General features: G+C 37.4%; 7 protein-coding genes, 1 long non-coding RNA gene and 1 pseudogene across 12 annotated transcripts; 2 read left to right on the top strand and 7 right to left on the bottom strand.

The window, feature by feature from the left end:
• Window positions 1-532: 532 nt before the first annotated feature.
• LOC18025203 (actin-11) lies at window positions 533-2482 on the top strand. Of its 2 annotated transcripts, none has more exons than XM_006407306.2 (5): window positions 533-605; window positions 779-866; window positions 965-1358; window positions 1533-2146; window positions 2229-2482. In XM_006407306.2, exons 2-5 carry the CDS (start codon window positions 807-809, stop codon window positions 2292-2294), a joined length of 1134 nt encoding a protein of 377 aa, XP_006407369.1. In that variant the 5' UTR covers window positions 533-605; window positions 779-806; the 3' UTR covers window positions 2295-2482. The 2 variants fall into 2 exon arrangements, with proteins under 2 accessions (XP_006407369.1, XP_006407370.1); XM_006407307.2 differs by having other exon boundaries at window positions 582-605; window positions 795-866.
• A 495-nt stretch (window positions 2483-2977) lies between these two features.
• On the bottom strand, window positions 2978-5692 carry LOC18025202 (delta(12)-fatty-acid desaturase). The gene is made up of 2 exons (XM_006407303.2): window positions 5531-5692; window positions 2978-4357 (listed from the first exon to the last, which is right to left on the bottom strand). The coding sequence occupies exon 2, from the start codon at window positions 4351-4353 to the stop codon at window positions 3202-3204; it is 1152 nt and encodes a 383-aa protein (XP_006407366.1). The 5' UTR covers window positions 4354-4357; window positions 5531-5692; the 3' UTR covers window positions 2978-3201.
• A 1264-nt stretch (window positions 5693-6956) lies between these two features.
• Window positions 6957-9581, bottom strand: LOC18025201 (zinc finger CCCH domain-containing protein 36). Its single transcript, XM_006407302.2, has 3 exons — window positions 9332-9581; window positions 8460-8520; window positions 6957-7879 (listed from the first exon to the last, which is right to left on the bottom strand). The coding sequence occupies exons 1-3, from the start codon at window positions 9408-9410 to the stop codon at window positions 7285-7287; spliced, it is 735 nt and encodes a 244-aa protein (XP_006407365.1). The 5' UTR covers window positions 9411-9581; the 3' UTR covers window positions 6957-7284.
• Window positions 9582-10588: 1007 nt separating this feature from the next.
• Window positions 10589-11638, bottom strand: LOC112088939 (annotated as a pseudogene).
• A 1155-nt stretch (window positions 11639-12793) lies between these two features.
• LOC18025200 lies at window positions 12794-14257 on the top strand. 2 transcript variants are annotated; one of them, XR_002900773.1, is made up of 4 exons: window positions 12794-13057; window positions 13261-13371; window positions 13617-13675; window positions 13863-14257. It is a non-coding gene; the product is annotated as an uncharacterized LOC18025200 (long non-coding RNA). The 2 variants fall into 2 exon arrangements; XR_002900772.1 differs by having other exon boundaries at window positions 13261-13376; window positions 13863-14256.
• Window positions 13580-17201, bottom strand: LOC18025199 (protein EMSY-LIKE 1). Of its 3 annotated transcripts, none has more exons than XM_024159443.1 (11): window positions 17109-17201; window positions 16883-17018; window positions 15874-16021; window positions 15664-15773; window positions 15448-15568; window positions 15172-15342; window positions 14942-15010; window positions 14573-14818; window positions 14406-14474; window positions 14264-14327; window positions 13580-13961 (listed from the first exon to the last, which is right to left on the bottom strand). In XM_024159443.1, the coding sequence occupies exons 3-11, from the start codon at window positions 15958-15960 to the stop codon at window positions 13915-13917; spliced, it is 984 nt and encodes a 327-aa protein (XP_024015211.1). In that variant the 5' UTR covers window positions 15961-16021; window positions 16883-17018; window positions 17109-17201; the 3' UTR covers window positions 13580-13914. The 3 variants fall into 3 exon arrangements, with proteins under 3 accessions (XP_024015211.1, XP_006407362.1, XP_024015210.1); XM_006407299.2 differs by having other exon boundaries at window positions 16883-16974; window positions 17109-17199; XM_024159442.1 differs by having other exon boundaries at window positions 16883-17187.
• Window positions 17202-17845: 644 nt separating this feature from the next.
• Window positions 17846-19227, bottom strand: LOC18025198 (leucine-rich repeat protein FLOR 1). The gene is made up of 2 exons (XM_006407298.2): window positions 18609-19227; window positions 17846-18340 (listed from the first exon to the last, which is right to left on the bottom strand). Exons 1-2 carry the CDS (start codon window positions 19210-19212, stop codon window positions 17967-17969), a joined length of 978 nt encoding a protein of 325 aa, XP_006407361.1. The 5' UTR covers window positions 19213-19227; the 3' UTR covers window positions 17846-17966.
• Window positions 19228-19714: 487 nt separating this feature from the next.
• LOC18025197 (protein ABHD18) lies at window positions 19715-22288 on the bottom strand. Its single transcript, XM_006407297.2, has 5 exons — window positions 21634-22288; window positions 21171-21255; window positions 20886-21055; window positions 20187-20461; window positions 19715-20095 (listed from the first exon to the last, which is right to left on the bottom strand). The coding sequence occupies exons 1-5, from the start codon at window positions 22013-22015 to the stop codon at window positions 19922-19924; spliced, it is 1086 nt and encodes a 361-aa protein (XP_006407360.1). The 5' UTR covers window positions 22016-22288; the 3' UTR covers window positions 19715-19921.
• Window positions 22289-23290: 1002 nt separating this feature from the next.
• On the bottom strand, window positions 23291-24835 carry LOC18025196 (ras-related protein RABA4d). Its single transcript, XM_006407296.2, has 2 exons — window positions 24487-24835; window positions 23291-23732 (listed from the first exon to the last, which is right to left on the bottom strand). The coding sequence occupies exons 1-2, from the start codon at window positions 24711-24713 to the stop codon at window positions 23291-23293; spliced, it is 669 nt and encodes a 222-aa protein (XP_006407359.1). The 5' UTR covers window positions 24714-24835.
• Between the last annotated feature and the right edge of the window lie 420 nt (window positions 24836-25255).

The raw sequence follows: 25255 nt of genomic DNA, 5'->3' as shown, positions 1-25255 counted from the left end.
AAAATAGAAATAAAACATAATCAACAAATTCTTATAAAACCCTACGTCTACAAGAACGTTAATGGGCCACTACACGAAGCCTATACAAATCTTCGAAGCCCATTTATGGACTTGATTGGCTCTAAGTTTGGGTTTATTGAAATGTCAAGTCTAACTATCTTTTTTTTTTATATAAAAAACTTGTAAAAGCTTCTACAAGTTGAACTCTGTAATTTTTGTTGGTAAATAGAGTCGGAAGGATTTTCCAGCCCATTAATATTAATTTATTTTTGATGTGGACGTGTCCCTTAAAAAACTTTACTTTTCCAGCCCATTGAGTAATACATGCACTTTACAGAGTAGAGATTTTCAGTTACGTTACCAAATTCGTAATTAAAAGAATGTCGTTACTCTTTTGAAAGCTAAGACAGCTGTTTCCACCATCAACGTGACTCGTCGTGGGGTCCTCCTTCGTTTAGATCGACGGCTGAGATCTTCTCATAAGCAAGCATAATATTGCGTTAATTTCTTCCTTTTTAAAACCGTTTCTCACATTATTATTCTTCTTCTTCCTCATTCGCTTCTTCTCCCTCGCTCGTTTCCTTTCCTCTCAAACTCAGGCCTAGGTAAAATTTCCCAGATTTTCCTCGATTTTTGTGTTTTTAATTTACAATGCCGACCTACATTCACGGTTTTTTTTTATTTTTCTGTTCATTTGATTGTTTACGAGAATGCTTTCTTGTTGTTTATAAACCTGAATTCACAATCGAATCATTTGGCATTTCTAAATGATTTTCAGGAATCAAATCTCACAGGAATAGAAGAAAATGGCAGATGGAGAGGACATTCAGCCCCTTGTTTGTGATAATGGAACAGGAATGGTTAAGGTAAATACTAAACACACCTAAAACCTGACAATCAACATTTTTATAAATCATACAATACAATGCAATCTTATAAGTGTGAAAATTTTCTCTCTTAAAAGGCTGGATTTGCTGGAGATGATGCACCAAGAGCAGTATTCCCCAGCATTGTTGGTCGTCCTCGCCACACAGGAGTGATGGTTGGTATGGGACAAAAGGATGCTTACGTTGGTGACGAGGCTCAGTCAAAGAGAGGTATTTTGACACTCAAATATCCGATCGAGCATGGTATTGTGAGCAACTGGGATGACATGGAAAAGATTTGGCACCACACTTTCTACAACGAGCTCCGTGTCGCACCCGAAGAGCATCCCGTTCTTCTTACAGAAGCTCCTCTCAACCCCAAGGCCAATCGTGAGAAGATGACTCAGATCATGTTCGAAACTTTCAACACTCCCGCTATGTATGTCGCTATCCAAGCTGTTCTTTCCCTCTACGCCAGTGGTCGTACAACTGGTAAACAACATCTCTCCACTTTCCCTTGAGAACAAGATCCAAGCTCATCTTTATTAGCTTCAAGATTTTGAGAATGTTCCTTTCTTGGCCTTGGTTTTTCAAGAATCTCTTGTGTTCTTATTGATGTGGGAATCGTTTTGTCCATTGTCTTGTGTATTTTTTTGTTCTTGACAGGTATTGTGTTGGACTCTGGAGATGGTGTGAGTCACACTGTTCCAATTTACGAAGGGTATGCTCTTCCACACGCCATTCTGCGTCTAGACCTTGCAGGGCGTGACCTCACTGATTACCTCATGAAGATATTGACCGAGCGTGGTTACTCATTCACTACCACAGCAGAGCGTGAAATCGTGAGGGACGTGAAAGAGAAACTCGCTTACATAGCTCTTGACTACGAGCAAGAGATGGAGACGGCAAACACGAGCTCATCCGTTGACAAGAGTTACGAGCTGCCTGATGGACAGGTGATCACCATTGGAGGAGAGAGATTCAGATGCCCTGAGGTTCTCTTCCAGCCTTCTTTGGTCGGAATGGAAGCTGCTGGTATTCACGAGACGACTTACAACTCCATCATGAAGTGTGATGTCGATATCAGGAAGGATCTGTATGGAAACATTGTGCTCAGCGGTGGAACCACCATGTTCCCTGGTATTGCTGATAGGATGAGCAAAGAGATCACTGCTCTTGCTCCAAGCAGCATGAAGATTAAGGTGGTTGCTCCACCAGAGAGGAAGTACAGTGTCTGGATCGGAGGCTCCATTCTAGCTTCCCTCAGTACCTTCCAACAGGTAAAAAAATTGTTAATCCGATATTCTTGTTCTTGTTACCGATTTTGGAGCTGATTATGATACACAAATGTCGGTCTTGCAGATGTGGATAGCAAAGGCTGAGTATGATGAGTCAGGGCCATCGATAGTCCACAGGAAATGCTTCTAGATTACGCTCATATCGAAGGCTTGGAGCCGTTGGATGAAAGATTGTTTTCGTATTTGAAAAAAAAGGCTTTTGTTCATCGAATTGATTACAGAATATTCTTTATCTTTGGTTTTTCATCACCACATTTCTTTCTTGTTATCACTCTCTTTTGGTGTTTCTGCTATTAATGGGAAAAGAGATTTGTTATTTTTTCTTCTTCTTCCGCTTCTTTTGTTCCCACTCAAACCTGAAAAGATGAAGAAACCAGAGATTTTTCTTCTTGTTTGGTAAAAATGGATTTGGCTTTTGTTAAAAGGTTTTCATATATTACAAGGCAAAGGACAGTTCTTTCCATATTAAAGCTACTTCTAGAAAGAGGAATCAAATCTGAACCACATGACTGGAGTATGAGATGTAGAGGTGACCTGCCAACCAAACAACACAACAACTGAAAGATAGGTTAATTGTACAGAAACTATGATCCAGAACCTTACAAATAGAGAGAGAAATTGTTAGAGTATTGATAACCTGCCAATGACAGGAGAATCATGTGTACACAAACCTCTGAGGTAGATAGACCATTACACAAAACGAGAAGTTGATTGATGTAAAGATTCACTAGTTAATACTAGTAATTTCTGAGGTAGATAGACCATTACACTTTTGATGATACGAACAGCTTAGCTAGACCGTTTGAGTACAAGAGTTTAATTGTCCGAAAGTCACATTTCTACGATCCCAACAAAACAGCGATGAGAAGAACAATACAGACACAGAACATTTGAACACTAACTTCCCACATTACATAGTTTAGCCAAAATGTCAGAACACAACAAAATGGACAATAAGATTATTCAAATAAAACATAGCTTCTTAAACAAAGACAACCAGACAAGTGAAAGGCCGACAATTTCTTTCACCATCGTCCTCATAGCTTATTGTTGTACCAGAACACACCTTTCTTATCACCTTCCCTGTCCGGTTCTACATAGATACACTCCTTCGCCTCCCTCCACATCGCCTTAAACACTGGTGTTCCATCGAACTGGTAATAGTCCCCGAGTATCGGCTTTATCGCCTTGGTAGCTTCCATTGCGTGATAATGCGGCATCGTGGAGAACAGATGATGAGCAACGTGCGTGTCCGTGATGTTGTGGAAGACCTTGTTCAAGATTCCATAGTCTCTGTCTACGGTAGCCAAAGCTCCCCTGAACCAATCCCACTCTGATGAATCGTAGTGAGGCAACGAAGGATGGGTGTGCTGCAAGTACGTGATCAAGACGAGGAACCCGTTGACTATCAGAAGCGGAACTCCATAGACGCATAACATCGAGGCCATTCCTTGTGCAGCAGCGTAACGGTAGAGACCGTAACAGACTGCAAGAATACCAGCATCCGAGATGTATATCTGGAGGCGTTCACGGTCGTTGTAGATGGGAGCGTTTGGGTGGAAATGGCAAGCGAACCCGTCGTATGGCCTGCCTGAGACGTTAAAGGCCAAGTACAAGGGCCAGCCAAGGGTGAACTGTACGATCAACATCACTGTGCGTCCAAGAGGGTTGTTAAGGTATTTGCCGTACCACTTGATGGCGGATTTCTGTTTAGGGACAAACACTTCGTCTCTCTCCAGTGATCCGGTGTTGGAATGGTGACGGCGATGACTGTATTTCCAGGAGAAGTAAGGGACGAGGAGGAAGGAATGGAAGATAAGACCAACTGTGTCATCCAGCCATTGGTAATCGCTGAAAGCGTGGTGGCCACATTCATGAGCTATAACCCAGACTCCGGTTAGGACACAGCCTTGACAGACCCAGTAGAGAGGCCAAGCCAAGTAAGAGAGAGGCTGAGGGAGGAGAGAGAAGTAGTTGGTGGCCACGTAGTAGAAGCAGGAGGCTATAATGATGTCCCAGATGAGGTAGGAGAAAGAGCGAGGGATGGAGCGTTTGAAACAGTGCGGTGGGATTGCTTTCTTCAGCTCTCCCAGCGTGAATGGCGGTGTCTCGCACGGCACACGCTTAAGGCCATCGGTTTCAGACTTCTTGGAAGAAGTAGGAACCGACATTCTTCCACCTGCACCCATGTTTCTGCAGAAGAAAAAGACAAGAGCCAAGGAATTCAGATGCTGAAAGCTCAAGATTAGAGAAAGGAATAGACTTGGTTATCTTCAATTGACAAGACACATCACATTCAAGCATATGAACGAATGGTAATGAATAAATCCAAAAAAAAAAATTTCTACAGACAAAAGATCTAAAGTAAAGGTGAGGTTCTAAAATGGATTACCACAAACGGAAAGTGCGTGGAACAAAAGGAGTACCGCGCAGAGAAGCGGTTATGTGAAAAAAAACGAAAGAAAGAAAACGCAAAAACGATTGCGTTGAGAAAACGAATAAGATTTGATAAGACAGCTCACATCTTTTTCTTGTTGTGGTTATCAATTTCTTCTTCATACTAAAATTTCAGAGACTATTAGGAGACCAATCAAAATCACAAATTCCTCTTGAAGAGCAAATTGACAAAAAAAAAAAAAAAGAAAGTCAAAGGAAACAGTCGAATCAATTTGTAAGCCACCCGGAATTGTCGTCATCATATGTATCAGATTTAGACATTTAAACAAAAACAAAACAAACAAAAGGTAAAGTTTTTTTTTTTTTGTTATCAAGAATCTAGATATATTTGCATGCAAGACTTTTTTGCATCTGAATCAATGAAAGAGCTAAATGACATATCTGATGTACTTGTAATGTTTATGAGCATGAATTATAGCTCAAGTAGATGTTTTTTTTTTCTTTTTACATCTAATACGTAATAACAGTATCGAGAGACCCAATAGGAATCGGTCAAATCTATCAAAGATTCAACAATATGAGCAAATCTTACCCAGACAGCAAAAAAAGGAAAATTGAAAATAATAATTTTTTTTAGCCATTTTCAATTCACCAACCGAACAAAAAAAACAATAAAGATCTAGTCGAGGCACTTGGTACTTGGAAAAAAGAATGATACAACATTTCATTTTGTCGAAGATAGTTACTAGAATGAGAGAACCCAGTATTAATGGTACAAAAAGTCATCACATAACGCAACTGGAAACAGCAGAGAAGGGAGACCAGATCTATAGTTGAATGCAATTAATAGTGGCAGATCTGTCACGAAATCGATTGAAATGCGGAAATAATAGAGAGATGAGAGAAACACAGACCAGAAATTCAACACGTAAAAATGAGAAGAAAAGAAAATGGAAGAGAAGAAGGGACCTCGAGCTGACGTAGGGGAAGGTTTACGTTAACAACGATGAACCCTACGAAGAAGCTCCTCCGCAAAATCTCTCTCTCTCTCGCTTCTCTCTCTTCTTGTCTCTTCTCTTCTCTCTCTCTATTGTGGTAAATTCTGGTCAGATGCAAATGGCAAATGGCAAGGCCGTATAAATTGACGGCCCCGTGGGTCGAAAGGTGAGAGGATTGAGTGACATCTCTCCTTTTACAACTGGGCCCCTCTTTTCTTTCCTCTCCTCTTATTTTCCTTTCCTTTTTCTTCTTTCTTTTCTTCTTCTATTCATAAATATCTTTTTTTTTACGGCATACAAACTAATATGCTTATTTACGGTAAAGTGATTGATACAGTAAAACATAGCTTTTTAAAAAAAAAATTATCTCGTTTTATTTTTTTTTAGTTTAAAATTCCTGTATTGGTTGACTGGTAGTTTAAAAAAAAACTACACTAATCAAATTATTTACGGTAGAGTTTTTTTGTCATGTTTACGTATCTCTATTGTATTAATCTTTTGATTCTTTTCTTTGCTAGACGATTTAAAAATTTTAAAAATCGTATTTTGGTACGGATTTCGAAAATTCGTCTATATATTAACATATATATTAAATAATAAGATGGTGTACGTGATTAATAGAGAGAAGAATCCCACAAAAAAAAAAAACGAAATGTGGTATTTGTTGTCTACAATTTGATGAAACAACGTTGGCGATATACAAGTCACAAGTAATGGTGGCAGGAAGAGGGCTAAAAGTGGAAAATGGAAGATAGTGTGTCGGCTTCTTCTGGCATGTGAAAACTTTAAAATATCTGCAGGAGACATATTATTGTGGTGGAGATCACGTGAAAACCTCCTCATGTGTGATGAACTTGGGAGATTCGTGCGGATTTTCTCTTATTAGTCTAATAATCTTTGATACTAAAATATTAAATTTAGATTAGGTGGTAGAGGCTAAAACAAGTAGGCGGCAACAAGTAATCAATTAAGAAATTGATAGGGTCTCTCTTATAAAGTATTACATGACTATGATGTTTTATTTTTCTAAGCTTTGCATTACCGCTTATAACGACACACCTTCTTTTATTTTGAGATCACCCACCACCCAGCCTGATTTTTATTTTTATTTATTCATCTACTACTATCACTAACGGTTTTTAATACATATTACTACTCTATCAAACATTTATATCTATAAATAAATAGAACATCGACAAATTTACAAGTCCTCATTTTTAAAATAAAACTCTACAAGAATCTAATTATACAGTACTTTTAAAGCAAAAAACTATAGTCGTATTCTTGCTTATTCAATTTGTTTATTGTCTGTTGATATGATATTCACCAAATTAAGATATAGTTGATTGAAAATGTTATCTAGACCCGATGTTATTCAACATACATCAGAGAAAAAATACGAAAAGATGACATATCTGACTCACACACAGTATGACAGTAGAGGAAACGTGAACACAGATAAAACGTAGCATACAAATCCTAACCACTGTTTCTAAGTTTGTCAATATTTCTTCAAGCCTCTTACCTCAATTCAAACTCGATTTATCCAAAAACTAAATTCTAAAAAATCACCAAACAGATAAAAGAACTTACAAAGACAATGAAACCAACACTGTATTCTCATAACAAAAGATAAAAAGAAACAGCAGGTGAAGATGATGATATTAGATATCACCAACTACAAAAGAAAGACTTGTTTCCCAGCAAATTGTCTAACTCAACCAACTAGGCAATCCCTGACCTGCGTAGCTCTGCTTCGCCGTGTGCAAAGTGACATCTATCACCAAATGTACAGTTTCCTTTAGAGAATCTCTCACATATCTTCGTCTTGAAGTTGCTTCCTGGATGCGGTTTCCCTTCAGAGCCAATGCCACCACCACCACCTGGCGGTTTCCTAGCTGCCGAATTAAGCCTCCCAATCAGCTCTCTAACCATTGCGCTGGCTTCGTTTATCTGCTCAAATGTTCCTTCAAGCTCAATGTTCTTCAGATTCGGGTCTCTCTCGTGATCTTGAATCGATAACTTTGCCCCTGTCTGACGACATATCTGTTTCGAACTGACTCCACCTTTTCCAATGATTGCGCCGGCTAATGAAGCATCAACACTTATTTTGGCGGTGGCTGAGGCACCGAAGCTAGAGACATGGCCAGGTCCAGACTCTCCTCTCCCTGAGAATCGGCCCCCACCAACAGGTCCTTGCATGTTTCTTGAAACTTGAGGCATTGGTGGTCCCATATTTGTTAACTGTGCTACAGCATTGTATCCTCCGGGTACATAATGCAAGAAATGGCAATTCTCTCCAAAAGGACAGCCAGAAGTGCTGCAATAGAAGCATAATAAAAAAAAAAAAATACATCAGAGAGTTAAACCCAATGGCATTATGATGACAACAGAGAACAAACAGCAATGTTAGTTGCTATACACAAGGCCGTTCAGTTCAGGGAAGATACAATCCTGATGAGAGAATAAACATATATTTTTTTGATGTGCTTAACGATGAAGGACATGTTCACCAGTTTATGCAAGAACCTTACCTGGCAATTCTGATAATGATACAAACACAAAATCACTAATACCTTACCACCAAAGAGAAGAATACAACACCTTTCTAAACAACTGTCACAGCTCAAACAGAAGACAAGTTTTGGCTGCTTTTATACGTTATAATTACGAGTTAAATGTTTCTAAAATTAATCCAGATACGCTTTTCAGTTTCTAGTGAGGGTCATATTTGTTATATTGAAACTTTTTTAAAACTTGAATAGCATGAATGCTGATACATACCTGTAATAACAACTAACCACTTCATTAGCATATAGTTTTACTTGTTAATTTCAAGGTCAGACTTGCAGATAAATAACAATTTGAATGTTAATCCAATTAAGATAAAGGATTATAACCTGAAAAATTTTGTGCATGGCTTCGATTTGCTTCCTAAACCAGTTGAATATGATTCCATCTCTGTTTCAAACATTAAGTGTTTTTCTTGAGTTAAGACTTTTCTGAAGTTCGATAATATTACTTTATAATCATACATATCATTCAAACATTCATCTATATGAAAACTTGAGACTTAAAATTAAAGCTGCATGATATTCTGGAAGTTTTCAGGATTTTTCGCCAAAAACTAAACACATGAATAATTGACAAAATAAAAGGCTGATTCAATCAAAGCAAAAACCGGTCTTTGGGCATGGTGATAAAGATGTTACTAGCTTATAATTGAGAGGGATTAAACTAAAGCAATACTGAAACTCAGGAGACGATAAAGAACATAAGCTTCAGACCAACAACCCTGAAATTCACTTAAGCGTCACTTAACAAAAGCTCATTCATCATTACTCAACTGAACGATTAATGGATTTTAGATTTGCATCGGATAGAGAAAAAAAGCAGCAGTTTTTACTGTAATCTCGCTAATCGCTGATTAGACTAAATAAGATAGCATGAAAGACATCACCAAAACACAGAAGTGAAAAAGGAAGACCTAAATTCGCGTCCTAGTAAATCTCAAGACAGGCAAGAAAAAAACCCCAACTTTTGCTGAGTAAAATTAGTACGGAACCCAAATTGCAGAAATCAGTGCTAGCCAAATCCAAAATTCAAAAGAAAAAAATATTCATACAGCAATGAAGATCTCAAATTTTTAGCCTTTATCAGAGTCAGTGAAGCACAAGAACTGAAAAGATTGGTGTATAATTCAACAGAATGGTAGTAGCTAAACAGTTTCTCAAACAACGGAAGCAAGAGAAGGAAGAGTGAGAGAGCTAACCTTGCTTAGACTTCTTGAATCCGCCGCCATTGGAGTTGTATGAGCCAGCTTCAGGCCGTCCTCTCTTACGAGCATCCATGAGTAAGTACAGATCCGATTCGAAATCCGAAACAGAAACCCTAGAGTCTGGAGAGCGAATGAAGGGCGAATCGGAGAAGACAAATCGAAATCGCAATCGTAATAGGGAAAAAAAAGTAGAGAGAATAAGAGAAATAAACCTAACCCTAAGGTGGTTGTCGTCGAGGGAAAAGATGAGATTTTTCCTTTTTTTTTAACACACTTCAATTTTTAATTCGAACTTAAACCGGATTAGCGCATTGAAAAAACAGAAAAGTAAACCGGAATAAGATTTGGTTTAACGTGAGCCGTAAATTGAGCGGTGCGTCCGTTATTATGACTTATGAGTACCGACGAGGTTGACTATATAAGAGAGATCTTCAAATGGAATGCTTAAACAATATTTAATAATAAATTTAAAATTAAAAGAAAGAAAAACTATTTTGGTTCAAAAAAGAGAAAAAATGTTTTGGTCGTGACAGAGAGAAAATGTTTTGATTTCACACTTATGATCTTCTAATTATTTGACACTTGTCCACAAGCATCGCATCTTAAAACGCTAGAACAAGCGTCGATTCTCACTTCAATTAACTATTTACATTTATTTTTTTTAAAAAAATACCTCAGAATCCATTTTGTCCCCATTGAACGTGTTATGACATGGTTTTCATCTTTATTTGGTCTGTTATGACGTCAACAAAATAAACCTTGTACAGGCCTACTAAATTAACCTTTTCCATTTCACAGAGGCAAACTTGTTTTCTTTTTCATTTTTTGGACATCGCATTCGCATGTTTAACTTCAAAGCTAACACAAGTTACACAACACACATGTTCATATCCGACAAATGTATGATTAGCGCTCAGAAAAAGAACCAAGATATGTTGTAAAAAAAAATATATATATAGATACAGTATGCTGTACTTGTACACGAAACTGAAACGAAATAATTCAGGTTTGATTTGTCTAGCATTCCTTAACACTTTGGGTTTTTTTTGTTAACTTGTCCTTTAATGTATAGATGATATTAGTTACTGTAAAAATGTTAGAGTTTGCCAATAAAGTTTTCGTCAGGGAAAACTGATCATTCAAGAAAACTTTTACAAAATGCAAGAAAAATATTTCAATAAGCAACACATGTGTAGAAAAGAACGTTCAATGGCGTTTTGACGTAGAAAATTGAAAAACAAAACCAAAACGTCAAAAGGGAAGAATCTTGCGACTGGCAACAAATTGATCCTTTTGCTCCTTTGTAAAGCGTTCCTCGGCCATCACAAAATCATCATCTTCTTCTTCTTCTTCTTCAGACTGCTTTACTCCTTTAACGTTCGAGCTCCGATCAAGCTTAAAAAAGACGTCGGAATCAACCAAAAAGTCTGAAACTTTATTGTCATCATCAAGATTTTGAGGACTTATGTCGTCTTTCCATTCTTGATGAGACATTAAGATGTAAATTGTTTCTCAAAATCATATCTTTGGCCTGAGCTATGCAATTCAGTCTTTTTCTGTGATCTAATAGCCTCTCGCACGCAGCATTCTTCACAGACATAACACACTCTTCACTCCTCAAATTACAAATCTTCAAACCTATTGTTTCTTCTTCTTCTTCTTCAATTACTCCCATTCCACTATCCATCTCTTCAAGTAGTTTCCAGTCTTGTTCAGATAACTGCATCAAATCCGACTCGTCGAAGACAATCAGCAAAGGTTTGTTCAGAAACAGAGACTTTAAGCTGTGGAAAAAAGCAGCCTGATGCGAGATGCTGTAACCACAAGAACCAGAAAGATCCAGAAAGAACAAAACAAGAGCAGCTCGAAGATGACGAGCCATTAAATGCAGTGATAACATCGCAGTCTCCAGGCTTATCCAAAATCCCTGGTGCATCAATCACCTGGTACCTCAAATCCTTGTAATTAGTATGACCAACAACAAAATCTACTGATTCTACATTGAGATCATCACCAGCTCTGGTCTTGATTCTGTTCATAAAACAAAGTCTTGTCCACATTAGGGTAACCAGAAACCAAGAGAGTTGGTGTGTTTGGATCGATCGAAGGAAGCCTTGCCATGTGTTGCCTGAGCTGCTCTAGATAAGCCAAGCTAGGAGTGATTTCGTTTATAACACTATACATTCCACCAATAGCACTCGCTTTCAAGGATCGGCACTGCTTCAGTGATTCACCAAACTCGAGTAGCTTCACGAAATCATTAGCGATATTGGTAATCAGGTGCCTCGCGGTATCGACTTGAAAACAATAAAATATGGCATTTTTTTTTCATTTAATTTTGAACTAGATTTTAACCCGTGCGTCCGCACGAGAATGTTTTATTTTTTATTTCTAATATAAGTTGCATTTATCATTTTTGTTTAGATATAATTTATTTTTGTTATTTATTTTTTTAAATCAAAAAATCGTTATCATATTTTAATTTTAAACAGTAAAATTTGTATATTAGTAGAATAAAAGTATACGTTAATTAAGTATACATTGATCTAATGTTAATTATAAACTTTGTTATTATGTGAATTTAGATTTACACATAAACAATCTATATATCTATGAATTTGTTAATCCATCCGTTTAGTTGTCTTAAATTATTTTTAATATCTTACATGTTTTGACAAACTAACCCGTATAAGACTATAATTATAATTATATAACCTTATAAATATTTATTAATATGGAATATTTGGACCAATTGATTATGAAAATATATAAAAGATATTTATTTACTATTTGTGCTATTAAAAAATGTATATATATATATATATATATAAATGGGCTAACCTGTTAGTTTAATTGTCTCAAATCATCTTAATATCTTACATGTTTTAATAAATTAACTCATGGACTTTAAATATATATATATATATATAACTCTAATCAACTTGATCATATTATTGTATAATATAAATATTTATTAATCTCAAATATTTAATATTTTAGATCGATTGTTTATGATAAAATACGATAAAATATTTATTTACTATACATTTTTATAAAAATATTATTTAAATTTAAAATTTAAAATTAAATCTTTTCTGTATTTAAGAGATTCTAAAGTATTAAAATTATTATCTAAATTTTCGTAATAAAATTTAATTATAATTTTTTTGAATTTTTTGAATTTAAATTAAATTGAATGCAAATTTTTGTAATTAAATTTAATTAAATTTAAATTTAAATTAAAAATGACTTAGATTTTAGGAAATCTAAAAATATCTAAACTAATTTTCGGAAATGAAATATAAAAATAAAATAAAATATTATAAAAAAAATTTTGGGAGTGTTTGAATGTAAGCACTAAATGTGTTTTTGTTTTAATAGAATAAATTTTCTTATTTTTCAATGAATTATCAGCAAATATTAATAAGGAAAAAAGGATAATAAATTAGTTGGTAGAAAATAAATTTTCGTGGGAAAAAAAGAAAAAGAAAAGGGAGAAGAAGGTAAACGGGTCAAGCAATCTCTCTAACATTGCTTCTTTTCATTCTATTATTGACATCCTTCCTTCCTCCTCTTCTTCCCTTTTCCTCTTCTCGACTCCGACGAATACCAATTGCATCATCTTCTTCTTCTTCTCCCGATCTTTGCGATTTCTCAGCTTACAAGATGGAAACTAGTGAGCCCGATCCCGTCAATCTCTAAGGCGTTCTCCGTCTCCAGGTATGATCTAAAACCACCACCATGATCATGAGCTATGTTTCTATCGCTGTTTCTGTTTCGTTTTCATTTTCACATATTTCCTGCTCTTGTAGCTTTAGATTTCCCGACTTGAATTTCTTTTGGTATATCCACTTGTTTTCTCGTCTGTTTGTGTGTCGTATAATGTCAAGTAGTCCGGAACCTGAATTACCGTCAAATCTCAGGTATCTCGTAGGGATTACAACGAAATCGCACAGAATCTTATATTCCCAAGTTTGTGATGATTTCGATTCAGTAATCAATTATTCCAGATCGAAGATGAATGCAAAAACAAGGTGGGGTACGTGTTTTCTCTAAGTCTCATATGATTTCCTTTGTTTGTTTCAAACGATTAGCTGTTTCTTCATATCTTCAGATATCTAGGAATCTTTAAAACAGTTAGCTTTTCTTGACAAAGAAATCCAAATATTTAGCATTTTTGTTATGAATGTCTAATGTGTATAACTTAATGCATGTTTGATTCAAGGTCGCTTTAAGCATCGATCTCAAATAAACTTACTGTATGCATATTTGATGGCAGGTCTGATTATCTCTTGGAGGTGGACTGAAGAACATTTACATGGTCAATCATAGTCACAGGTTACATTCTAAACTCAAATACACTGTGCTTACAAGCAGAATCCTAAAGTTCCAATCCTAACAAATTTTCATACATTTTGGGGTGACCACAATTCCAAAAGAAGATGACTAATTCCATCTTCTAAGCTAACCTCTCAAGCAATTTTTAGTCATATAAGCACAGTGTAGTGTTTCTTTTTGAATCCAGAGTCCTTAGGTTGATGATGACCAAACCATGCGTGACACAGACAGCTTCTCCATCATCCCTGTGGCATTGGATGGTCATGCGAATATGGTGGATCTCCATCTGGTAAGTGAAAAACAGTAAACAGAAAAAATCAAAAAATCAAAAGATCATAATTGCAGCAAAGAAGCACACAATCTGAAGTTTGAGAAGAAGATTTCTGTTCATGTATTCACAGGTTAGAGACTATTGAAGTGTAATTTACAATCTGAGCAAAGTGTGTGTTAACTTCTTTTTTTGTGTGTGTAGAATTACGTTTGTAATGGTCTTTGATATTATCATCAGCAAAGCACAGAATTGAATGGTTATTAAAAGATTATCCTGAGATTGCAAACAAAACGAAGCCTTGCTTTTGTTATTATTACCGATATCTCCATCAGAAGAATCAGCAAGCCTTGCAATGGCAGCGATAAGCGCCTGTTCATGTTCCTGCAGCACAACTTGAGTTATTTTTTTCTCTGCAACACGATACTAAACCACTCATAAATGGGTATATTAATCTCAGACCTTAAGCATTTTCTTGGCCTTATCAAGCTCGAGAGGATCAGGGTGCGCGGAATCGAAAACTCTCTCCACCTAAAACATAGCTTTGATGTTAGAACAGCCATTGAGCTTAATGGGTACACAACATATTTAAAAAAAAAAAAAAAAAAAAAAAAAAAAAAAAAACTAACCTCCTTCACAAGCGAGTCTGTGTTGAACAATTCAATATCATCAGAGGAAGTTCTCTGACCACCACCACCATTTTGTTGTGTTGGTGGTGGTACAAATTCTCTTCTCGGTTGATGAATTCTTGGTCCTCTGCCTCTACCAATATGGCTTTGGCTTCTTCGATTGCCGCGGAGTGGTCCACTTCCATGTCCAGTGCTTAAAGCCACCCCACTCTCCTCTCCATCCCACCTTATATCTTCCGGTGGGATCTACAATTTGTAATAATGTCAGCTATTATCAAGATCATCGTGTAAGGACACCATATCGCTTACTGAAACAGAAGTAAACCATAAAAAGACTCTACTCAGATAAAATCTCCGCGTAAAGCTTACTTCCTTGAGATCAACCCATTCCCACGTTTCATTTGCTGCGTTTATGTCATACACCAAAGCATGCCGACCCTGTGAGATATACAAAAAGCGCATAAATTTGCAACACACTTGAAGCAAGGTTCAAATGTTATATATGCAACAACACCCATATATACATTCGAAGTCTTCTAGAAACAACAAAGCATCTGTCTACCCAATTAGCGTTCTACACTCAATGAACGAAATAGTACCTCATCTGCGTTGTACTGAGTTATAATTGCTTCATAGAAGTTGTTGTCTTCAGGCCATTTTGTCCACACTTTTCTTCCGATAAGAGCTTCAGCAGATTCTGCTCCTACGCCACCCGTCACCACACGATTATTAAATGACCTATTTCCAGTCGCACCAATTGATGGATGATACTGCAGGCATATCACCGATAATTGATCAAGAAATAACATATAGAAAACACAATGGAGTTAAACAGAAGAAAGTAAGTAAGCTTGCGACTAAAACAGAAGACTTACAGATTGGAACGTCTTCTGTTTCTTCCGGGAAGCTGTGAAAGCTGGACTAGGAAGAACATCAAGATTCTGTATAGCTGCATGTCTAGAAGAAATTTGGCTTCCGCCTCCCTGTCTCCAATCTCTGTTACAGTTTCAATGCATAACATATTAAAATACACGGAAATCCATGCTAGATTAATCTTTTGTATTTTTGTTGGTGCATATAGACAGGCTGACCTTATCCTTATGATAGTATCGTCCTTATTGACCCTGCTCAGAAGCTCTCGATGTTCGTCATCAGATACTCTCAATTCCTTACGCAATTCTGTTATCAAGCTTTCTTTGTCCTAAGTTGTAGAAAAGGTACAACCAATAGATTCCATACAATTAGCATGAGACTCAGAGAACACAGAATAACCATATCAAACAAAAGGAGGAAGAGAGTACCCAAGAAATTGCATCAGACTGCGCTTTGAAGGCCCTTAAAACAGCAGTATATGCTTCCTGCTCAAGTTGATGAATTTGTGCTTCCATATCGCTATGTAGTTTAACTACAGAGACTTCCCATCCAAATGAAAAGCTGTCACTTATGAAGCTGTATTGTCATGTAGGACAACAGTTACCATCAAGGTATCAATAGTATAACAATAGCCAGATATTCGCTAAATGTTTGTTTTGGTTTAAAAAATGGTAGTACTACCTATCAACTTCTTTCACGAGTATGATAATGGAATTATAATGAAACAAATAAGTAATCTATCAACGCAAATCCAGCTTTTAGTGATACCTAAATACAAAGAAAAATCCAGTGTTCTTTTCACAAGGTTTAAGATCAATCACTACCAGTTAAACACCTTAAACAAGCTTCCAAATAACCAATGTCCTAACAAACGCAAACTTCAAAACTTTTTGGCATGAAATATCTAGACAACGTAAGCTAACACATCTATAACGCTAAGAGAGCAGCAGGAAGGCACGTCAACAGGCAGGAAATTTTCCAATTCGTAAAGGAGCTATTCCATTTCTTCTCAAAGGAAATTAAACTCGGTAAGAAGAAATTTATGTTTTGAAAAAGAAGGAACGAAAGAGAAGATAACGACAAAAGTCTGTGGAAATCATAGACAGTTCTTACATATTAGAACGACTTTGAGGCCACCCAACAGATAATTCAACAAGAAGAAAACGCTGCTGCAATATAGACAAGCTACCACAATTTCCCGTAATTTCAAAAAATCCACCAAAAGGTGAATACTTTTCTCCAAACCCTAAACCCTATCCAAGATTAACCATTCCCTAAACCCACTTTAAAATTCAATGCCTAAAACTATCCGCAACAGTGTCCAATTAGGCAGGACCATAAACAGCCAGAGCAGATTAACTTAAAGGCTCATCATCCAAACGCGTAAGGCACTAATTGCTCGAATAAGATTGAAAGGGGCAAAAACATTATACATACCTCTGTTTTCAGAAGCTTGAGAGAAAACCCACAACAGAGTTTTTTCTTCTCCAGAGATTCAGATACGAAACCCTAGAAAACTCGAAGCCAAGCTTGACCCGCAAAAAGCAATGAAGGGGTTTTAGGGTTCGACGCGCTTTCGGTGAAATGATAGAAATAACGAAATTGAAACGGGTAATTGAGCAAAAACCACAAAAAAAACAAAAATTGAGAAAAAGAAACGAACTTTTCTTTCCCTCTCGAGAGAACTGATCTTTAAAATGGGAAGGGCACAGAGCTACGATCGATTTCTCCGGGACTCGGATGGGATGGCGTCGGAATCGCCGAACAGTCGTTTTAAAGATGAAACGATTCGTTTTGGAAATAAGAACTTCTAAGGCCCACTTAAAATATCAATTCCGGCCCATGTAGCCCAACATGACTGCATCACAAAAGTTTCATTTGGTTCTTCTTCTTCCCCTCACACACACACAACAAAAAAACCAACCTCAAAAAAAGGGAGAAAAAAAAAACCTGATCACTTCTTAATTGGTCTACATTATCACCAACATACGTTTACATCATCTTTAGCTTTTCCAAAATAACTGCCAACTAACGAACTATATTACCATTGTTATTTGGTAATCTACAAAATTATTTGGTGATATGTTATTAGTTATTACCGAACTCTGTTTACTGGCCTTCCTACGATATTTTCATCTTGACTTGTGGTGGTCTCAAATTGAACGATAGGTCGAGTCTCAGGAGACAGGACCAATATATCATAGCAAACGATAAATATTAGAAACACCCTCAAAGTCTTCATTTCTTTATGTATATCCAATCCATACACATTTCTCGACTCGAAAAATAAGATATAATAGTCCTTACTTGACATATGTTGTACTAGAACCCATAGATGTTATAGAGATTACACTTTTAATATCTCAACAACATTCTTACTCTGTTCTTAACATTAAATTCTTCTTAATACGAACAATTAACTTGATAGTCGATAGGCGGTGATAATTAACACATAATCATAGACATAGTTCATAGAGAATGACATAATTATTTGGTTTCTTCGGCCATTAAACCTAGATAATTAACAAGCCTTAAGCGGTGTCCCACAAAGACAGAGGTTGTGAGAGAAGGCAGATGGTTCAAAGGTCTGAAGGAGACCACCACGTGGGATTTTTCCGCAGAGACGGTTGTAACTAACGTTGAAATGCTCGAGACGCAGCTTACTCAGCTCCCGTGGAAACTTCCCGAAGATTCGGTTTTTGCTCAGATCCAACGAAACTATGCTTCTAGCGAACTTAACCTTGGAGAGATCGAACTGGAACATGTTTCTCGACAAATCCACTCGTACTGTTGTTTTGTTCCGTCCGAAAAACATCGAACCATCTCCGATAAATCCGTTTCCCGACAGATCCACTGCGTTGAAGTCGTATTTTGACAACGACTCCGGTATTTTCCCTGCAAGAAAATGGTTGTTAAACCGGGTTTTATAAATTATCAAACAAAATATGGCGCGAGATCTTATGAAAATAAAAGAATATATTTTGAAAAAAATCCCTAAAATATGTATCTTTATTGGTTACAGAACATTTTTGAGCTAAGAGGCTGGTAGTAAATAAAAATATTTGACCAAAAATTGCCTATTAAAGAAATCGAAATGATTACTTGACCACAAAAAAAAAAAGAAGAAGTCGAAATGATTAAACCAAAAAAAAATGTTGCTTACCTGAGAGCTTATTGTTAAACAAGTAGAGATTGGGGACGTTGCCTACAAAGGAACCGAAAGAGTTCGGTACAGAACCGGTTAGCTTATTATCGTTGATCTGAATGGCCTGGAGCTTCGGCATCTGAGAAAACGAACCGGGAATCGGACCGGTAAACTGGTTAAAGGAAAGGTCCAAGAACGTAACGTTCTTGAGCTCGCTGATGTATTCAGGAATTGGACCGGAGAGATTGTTTTGCTTTAACCGGAGGAGGTCGAGGTTCTTGAGTTTGGTGATAGTGCGTGGGATGTTTCCGGTTAAATGGGTCAGGTAACTAAAATCGAGTGTACGGAGGTCAATGAGGTCGCCGATCTGGTTCGGGATCTGGCCGGAGATTTCACCGGAGGAGATGGTGAGGGCTGTGACGCGGCTATTTGTGCATTCGACGCCGGTCCAGCTGGTACAGCAGTCGGTTCGTGGATTCCAGGAGGAGAGGAGGTGAGGGTTGTTGAGGGATTTCTTGATTTGAAGGAGGGCATTCTTGTCATTTGAGGTGCAGCCGTAAGAAGATGGGAGAGAGATAAAGAGGAGGGAGAAGAAGATGGAGAGACGAAGAAGGAGCTTCATTTTGATTGGTGTGGATACTCTGAAAAGTGAAGCAAGCAAGGTTCTGCTATATAACAGAGGTTTACTTTCAATGGAACACAGCTGTGTAGTAGTAATACTGAATTTGTACAACTATTACACAACTCCCAAAGTACAAATATTCTTTTCTAAAATTTTTGTAACTCATAAGCGCGGTAAATACATCTACTATTTTAATTTTTTGAAAGTTTGCAAGTGTGTTGGAGCTTTTTTGATTCTCAGTTTAATAATTTGACCGTACATTAGTCACTTCATGAACCCAATGTGTGACATAGCAAGTAACAATTATTTGAATTCCCATGCTGCAATCATTTGATACAACATGCAACTAAAAAGAGTACATAGTAATACATTTTAAACAGTATAGGTAATAGAAATTTTATCAGATGTTAGACGACTAACAAGTCTGATTTTATCTTTTACCCAAGTCTAAGAAAATAAATGACATTTTTCCAAAAAAAAAAAAAAAAAGAGGAGATTTACGTTTCTGATATAAAAACGGAATGTAATGAGTTAAAACCTCTACAATTTTTGTTGTGTGTCGAGACAAATACAATGGTCAAACAAATGAATATTAGCGCCCACCACTTTTGAAAGAAAGAACAGATGATACAACAAGAGGAGATTAAGACATTTACATAAAGAGAGACACCTTCCCTTTGGTTTGTCAAAGGAGTTGTGTTCGGTTAAGTCACCATGGCTCTTTCCACTCTAACCTATCGAGACCGTCCACGATTGCCCTGCGAAACGCATCATTGTGCAGCAGAAAGGACGACACGTGTCCACCTGTAACCCATCTCACTTCAGAGCCTGGCCATGCCTTTTGAAGCTCCAACACCGAGTGTTTCGGTATGTACCCATCATCCTACCAACACCAATCATACATACAATCAGGGCACTGAGAACACCAAATAGTTTCGAATTTGTGACTTTAACGGATTCATTTTTCAACTTACAGTTGCAGCAACAAAGATAACAGCATCGGGGTTTTTGGGGATAGGGAAGCGAGTGACATCTGTGAGGGAGAGAACCGTTCTCATCCGCTCTCTCACTTCATCAAGAGTCATTGTGATCTTTTGTGCTGCAAGTTCATCCCTCAGTGCCTCCCAAGCGGTTCCATACTTTAATATTCCTTCGCAGAATGCAACAACCGCAGAGTGCGGGGATAGGAATGGGAGTGTTGCAACTGGTGTTGGATGAAGCGATCCAACCATCGAAGCATGTACTCCTCCTGATTATATTCACAAGACTTTTTTAGGTTTCAGTGAAAGCAAGAAATAAGAAGATATGGCTCTCACATTAAGAAGAAACCAGTCTAATCTTAATACTTGAACCTAAATCTAAGGGTGCAGTGCACGTGTGTTTGAGAAGCATATTGAGGAGTTGGAGACAATGCTAATGCTTATGACGAGAAGCTAATAACTAAGAGAATCCACACAGCGGCTTTAGTTTTATATTACTCTGTGGATAAGCCAATAAGCATCCAAACAACTATTGCAGGAATCTTATAACCATCGATCCTAGAAAACATTCATACACAGTTTAAAATTTTGGAAATTTTAGGTGAAATTGCCTATCTAACGCTAGCTCACCCAATTTAACTCAATGCAATAGCTCACAAGTTGTTCATAAAAGAAATAAAAAATGTAACTTACCCATACTAAGCCCGCAAATACCCATCTTGCCGAAGCCTTCCTCGGTGTCTAACCAGTGAATAAGACTACGTGACTCATCGATTGTTGCCCTCCCCAGTAAAAGTAGATCACTGACACAAAGGAGTCTTGCACCACGTTGTAGGAACGGACGCCTTTTGCCATAGAAAGGGCTGCAGTGGCATTATCTATGTTTGATCAAAAACATGGCAAAAAAAGCTTCAAAAGCGGTCAAAGCAAAAAAAGTTTTGCTCTCAAGCTTTCATCACGTGTAGAAAGACTTAATACCTTTCGAGCACCATTGTTGAAATGTTTTGTTTCACCAACGGTCCACCCAGACGCAGTCTTCGGTCATATGTATGATCACCTGTGCCTACAACAATGCAACACATAATCAGCAAGATATGATAATGAGAAATCAAGAGGAACCAAGCAAGTAAACAGCCATAACTCAAAAGGGCTCAGCTACAAATTATGATCAAACAAACAGCTAAAACAAGCCATTCCAAGATAATGCAGAGCTAAACTAGACATATCTTTACAAATTATGATCAAACAAACAGCTAAAACAAGCCATTCCAAGATAATGCAGAGCTAAACTAGACATATCTTTAACTCATAAGTCATAAGCTCTCCTTCTGGCCATTAAGTATAAACTATAATCTTACGCTCACAATTTTCCGTGTGATTAAGATTCCGAATCGAACAACTCTCCATAACCTAAAACACGAGAATCCGTAATTGGTGCTACCTGCAAGGTGAACCACACAGGACATCTTCTGGGGAGGAACGTTTTTGGGAACAAGCCAAGCAACCCTGGCGGTGCGAGACTCCGGAGGCAAAGCAGCGGTGAGCTCGTCGTCGCAGGGAGTCTGGAAAACGCCTTCTCTGAGACAAGCGGTCCTTGTCTCCCAGACGGTCCTCCACACAGGACGGACCAAAGGTGGTGGCCAATTCTGACCTTCGACATACATCGGGAAGAGCTGTTTAGCCATCCGCTCGAGCAGCTCCAGCTTCGGACCACCCCATCCTCGCGAGAAGAACGGTGGCGTTATCGCACGCGTGCGGTGCATAAACGCTCCATAGACGTGGTCAATTACATAATGGAGCATTCCCAATTTGACCGCCACCATTGCTAATTGATCTCCCAAAAAAAAAATTGAACTGATTGAGAAACACCTAAACGCTGGTTTCGAATTTGAGTTTGGATTCGGGTGCTTCAGATCTGGTGAGAAAGAGGAAATCAAATATCCCTTAATTCTTTCCGAGTCGCATAAATCATTGGAGATTTGACTGGAAAGTCAAGAAAAAGAATCCGAATGCAAATCGTGAATGTTGTGCTCGAGATCGGTGGAGAAATCTAAGAAAGAGGATAGGTCGTCATAAGAGAAACCGGAGAGAGAGAGACGATAGAAATAAGAAAAAAAAACCGGAGAACAGCGAGACAAACGGTGGGCTGATGCAATCAGATGATGTGATTCCACGCTGGCAATATGTGGGCCCCGTTTGTGGGTTTGGTCTTCCTTTGGAGAGAATCATTTATCCATCCAAAAAGGTTGACATCTGACAGCGACAGAATAATAAATTTTTATAAAAATTGAAGCCCAATGGTTTTGAAATCTGATGGACCTCTGTTTATTGGTTGTCTCCTATATTCTTTTTCTAGGATATTGGTGAAGAAATGGTCTGATTTTGCTTCTTTTTATTATTCTCTTATGGAAATTTTAAGAAAATAAATATTTATTATAGGATCAATTATAAGTCAAATTCTGAAGAAAAAAATATGTGTTCTAATTCACTTTTTGTTGAATATACGCCAATTAGTCTAATATTAAGTAGCATATTCGGAGTATTTATTTACGAAAAAATTAATAACAGTATTCTTTCCACATTCTTTAAGTAAGTTAACATCTCATATGATTCTCTATAGAGATAGTTATTATGTTTTAAATCAATTAACTAACACTTACACCAAGTTGTTACATCATGTATTTAGGTTGCCGATTGTCATTGAGAAGATAATAAACGCACAAAATGAAAACGTGTGCACTACTAAAATAATAGAGGGTTAGACACAAGTACTTTGGGCCATTAGAACAAAAAATTTCACATTTTGGACACAAGCCTAACAAAAATTATTCACATATTCTCAATTCCTCTAAAAGTAAATTAAATCACAGTCACGTAAATGTTGGTAATCTAGATAATGGTGGTATGTATATAAAAATGGAGGATCTTGGTTTCACCCTCATACTCACTCTTTCCTCTAGCTAGTAAACCTTGGCTTATTGCTTCGCTTCGAGGACAAATGGCCTAACATGAATAGAAATTATAAGGCGGAACAAAAAAAAAGTAAACAAGAAGAACCAACAAAAAAAGTACAATCTTTTCTACTTTTGCTAGTAGAATTACGATTTGCCGCAACATCCACCTCTTTTACCACTCTCCTGCTCGCTCGGAATGATAATCCTAGTGCCCTTTAAGAGACTTGAATTCCCATCGGCGTCATCATCATCAGCTGTTAGTGATTTCTTGCTGATTATACGATAAATCTCTGTTAAGATAGTCAAAAACGCGGTTTCAACATTGGTGGCTTCGAGTGCAGATGTTTCCATGAAGAACAAGTTTTCTCTTTGTGCAAACTCTTGTGCGTCTTCTGTTGGCACTGCTCTTAGGCTTCCAAGATCACATTTGTTTCCAATCAGCATAATCACTATGTTTTTGTCCGCATGTCCTCTTAACTCTTCCAGCCATTTAGCCATGTGATCGAAGGATTGGCGTTTCGTCATGTCATAGACCAACATTGCCCCAACAGCTCCACGGTAGTATGCGCTTGTCACCGCCCGGTATCTGAAAAACAAGAACAATAACAGTTTGATTAATCTGGGGTATGTATGACTAAAAGCCTTAAACAGAGTAATGGTCAATCTCTAGCATTATATATACAAGATGGTGTTTATCAAACCTCAAAGTAGCTAGGTTGCATTCGAAATGACATACTCAAAGTAGCTAGGTTGCATTCGAAATGACATACTCAAAGTAGCTAGGTTGCATTCGAAATGACATATAAGAGTAGAAGCAAAAATTAGCACATTCTTGGCCATCAAAGTTCAGGCTAGATGTAAATGGAAAACTTTATTCCTTAAATGGGTTGTTATGAACAGTTATGACTAAGAAGCAGAAGCAGAAAATTAATTAAATAAGTCTCATGTTCATGGAGTAAGAAAAGCAATGTGGAGCTATAAAGCTCATACGAATATTTTTATACGATGATATCTTACAATAACCAACATCCATATATGAATATTATTACCACTCTCTTCATGCAACAAACCGGACTGTTTTTCTCAGTTTCAGAAAGATAATTCAGACTCACCATTTGCATGGGAACAAAAATCCAGAAGATTCCAACCTGTTTTTTTTCATATGTAATCTACTAATATTGAACCACATGCTGCCTAATATAGACATACGTTGCCAAAAACTAACTACTCAAATGGATCGATGAGTTGTGAATGTATCCGATAATCATCAAATGGATAGTAGTTTATTTACAGATAACTGAAATCAATGTCATTATATCCATGTGGGAAGAGAAGCAAACCTTTCTTGGCCAGCCGTATCCCAAATCTGAGCTTTGACGGTTTTGTTATCGATGACGAGCGTTTTCGTCTGGAACTCTACACCGATTGTTGCTTTAGAATCGACGCTAAACTCGTTCCTAGCGAACCGAGCAAGCAGCTGAGTCTTTCCAACCGCGGAATCACCGATCAGCACGACTTTAAAGACGTAATCGATCTTTTGGTTGTAATCTCCATACAAATTAGACATGGTTCGTTCGCCTCGTTCAGAAACACAAACGGGTATATAAACACTCTGAAATTTCGAGATCACGAATTCGAAAAGCTCCTCTCAAGCAGATCCACGCGAAGAGTCTCGGATTCGTATTGTATGCATAACCAGCAAATCCTAGTATCCTAGCATGAACGGACAAGAAACTCAGATTACGATGAATGAAGAAAACGATTATGAATGGTGGTTAGGCATTGATACACGCAGAGAGAGAGAGATATGAGAAAAGGGGAGGATTAACGGCCGATGCGGGACCCAACTCTAGGAATTATTCTTCTGTGGCGTTGATCACTCAACTTCATCTTAACCAAATTAATTTTTGGCCGTTTATTTTACTCATTACCTTACTCACCGTTAAACGCCTAACCGGCTTCTTCATCAAAGTAACCGGCACCATCCGATCGAATTAACAAAGGTTCAAGCAAACCTTAGTTACTTTCAAATTTTCAAGAAAATTAAAAAAGGTAAAAATGAAAGCAGAGAGAATGAAGAGAGAGCGAGAAATCATGCTTAAAATTTGA

This window comes from Eutrema salsugineum, unplaced genomic scaffold (assembly GCF_000478725.1).
Source record: "Eutrema salsugineum unplaced genomic scaffold, Eutsalg1_0 scaffold_13, whole genome shotgun sequence".
Classification (NCBI taxonomy): domain Eukaryota; kingdom Viridiplantae; phylum Streptophyta; class Magnoliopsida; order Brassicales; family Brassicaceae; genus Eutrema; species Eutrema salsugineum.
This window is presented reverse-complemented; position numbering and strand designations above follow the sequence as displayed.

Bases quoted from the DNA above. Each gene is read 5' to 3' on its own strand.
- LOC18025197 (XM_006407297.2), bottom strand. From the start codon at position 22,015: ATGGTGGCGGTCAAATTGGGAATGCTCCATTATGTAATTGACCACGTC. The intron at 20,462-20,885 runs GTAAGTTACATT...GAATATAATCAG, and splicing joins TATTTGCGGGCTTAGTATGG to GAGGAGTACATGCTTCGATG. The intron at 20,096-20,186 runs GTAAGTTGAAAA...TGGTGTTGGTAG, and splicing joins TTATCTTTGTTGCTGCAACT to GATGATGGGTACATACCGAA.
- LOC18025202 (XM_006407303.2), bottom strand. From the start codon at position 4,353: ATGGGTGCAGGTGGAAGAATGTCGGTTCCTACTTCTTCCAAGAAGTCT.
- LOC18025201 (XM_006407302.2), bottom strand. From the start codon at position 9,410: ATGGATGCTCGTAAGAGAGGACGGCCTGAAGCTGGCTCATACAACTCC. The intron at 8,521-9,331 runs GTTAGCTCTCTC...TGTTTGAAACAG, and splicing joins ATTCAAGAAGTCTAAGCAAG to AGATGGAATCATATTCAACT. The intron at 7,880-8,459 runs GTTATAATCCTT...CTTCTATTGCAG, and splicing joins CCATGCACAAAATTTTTCAG to CACTTCTGGCTGTCCTTTTG.
- LOC18025199 (XM_024159443.1), bottom strand. From the start codon at position 15,960: ATGGAAGCACAAATTCATCAACTTGAGCAGGAAGCATATACTGCTGTT. The intron at 15,569-15,663 runs GTCAGCCTGTCT...AAACTGTAACAG, and splicing joins GATACTATCATAAGGATAAG to AGATTGGAGACAGGGAGGCG. The intron at 14,328-14,405 runs GTCTGAGATTAA...GTTGTGCTGCAG, and splicing joins AGGCCAAGAAAATGCTTAAG to GAACATGAACAGGCGCTTAT.
- LOC18025203 (XM_006407306.2), top strand. From the start codon at position 807: ATGGCAGATGGAGAGGACATTCAGCCCCTTGTTTGTGATAATGGAACA. The intron at 1,359-1,532 runs GTAAACAACATC...TGTTCTTGACAG, and splicing joins CGCCAGTGGTCGTACAACTG to GTATTGTGTTGGACTCTGGA. The intron at 2,147-2,228 runs GTAAAAAAATTG...TCGGTCTTGCAG, and splicing joins CCCTCAGTACCTTCCAACAG to ATGTGGATAGCAAAGGCTGA.
- LOC18025198 (XM_006407298.2), bottom strand. From the start codon at position 19,212: ATGAAGCTCCTTCTTCGTCTCTCCATCTTCTTCTCCCTCCTCTTTATC. The intron at 18,341-18,608 runs GTAAGCAACATT...ATTTTCTTGCAG, and splicing joins GTTTAACAATAAGCTCTCAG to GGAAAATACCGGAGTCGTTG.
- LOC18025196 (XM_006407296.2), bottom strand. From the start codon at position 24,713: ATGTCTAATTTGTATGGAGATTACAACCAAAAGATCGATTACGTCTTT. The intron at 23,733-24,486 runs GTTTGCTTCTCT...CTTGTTTTTCAG, and splicing joins GATACGGCTGGCCAAGAAAG to ATACCGGGCGGTGACAAGCG.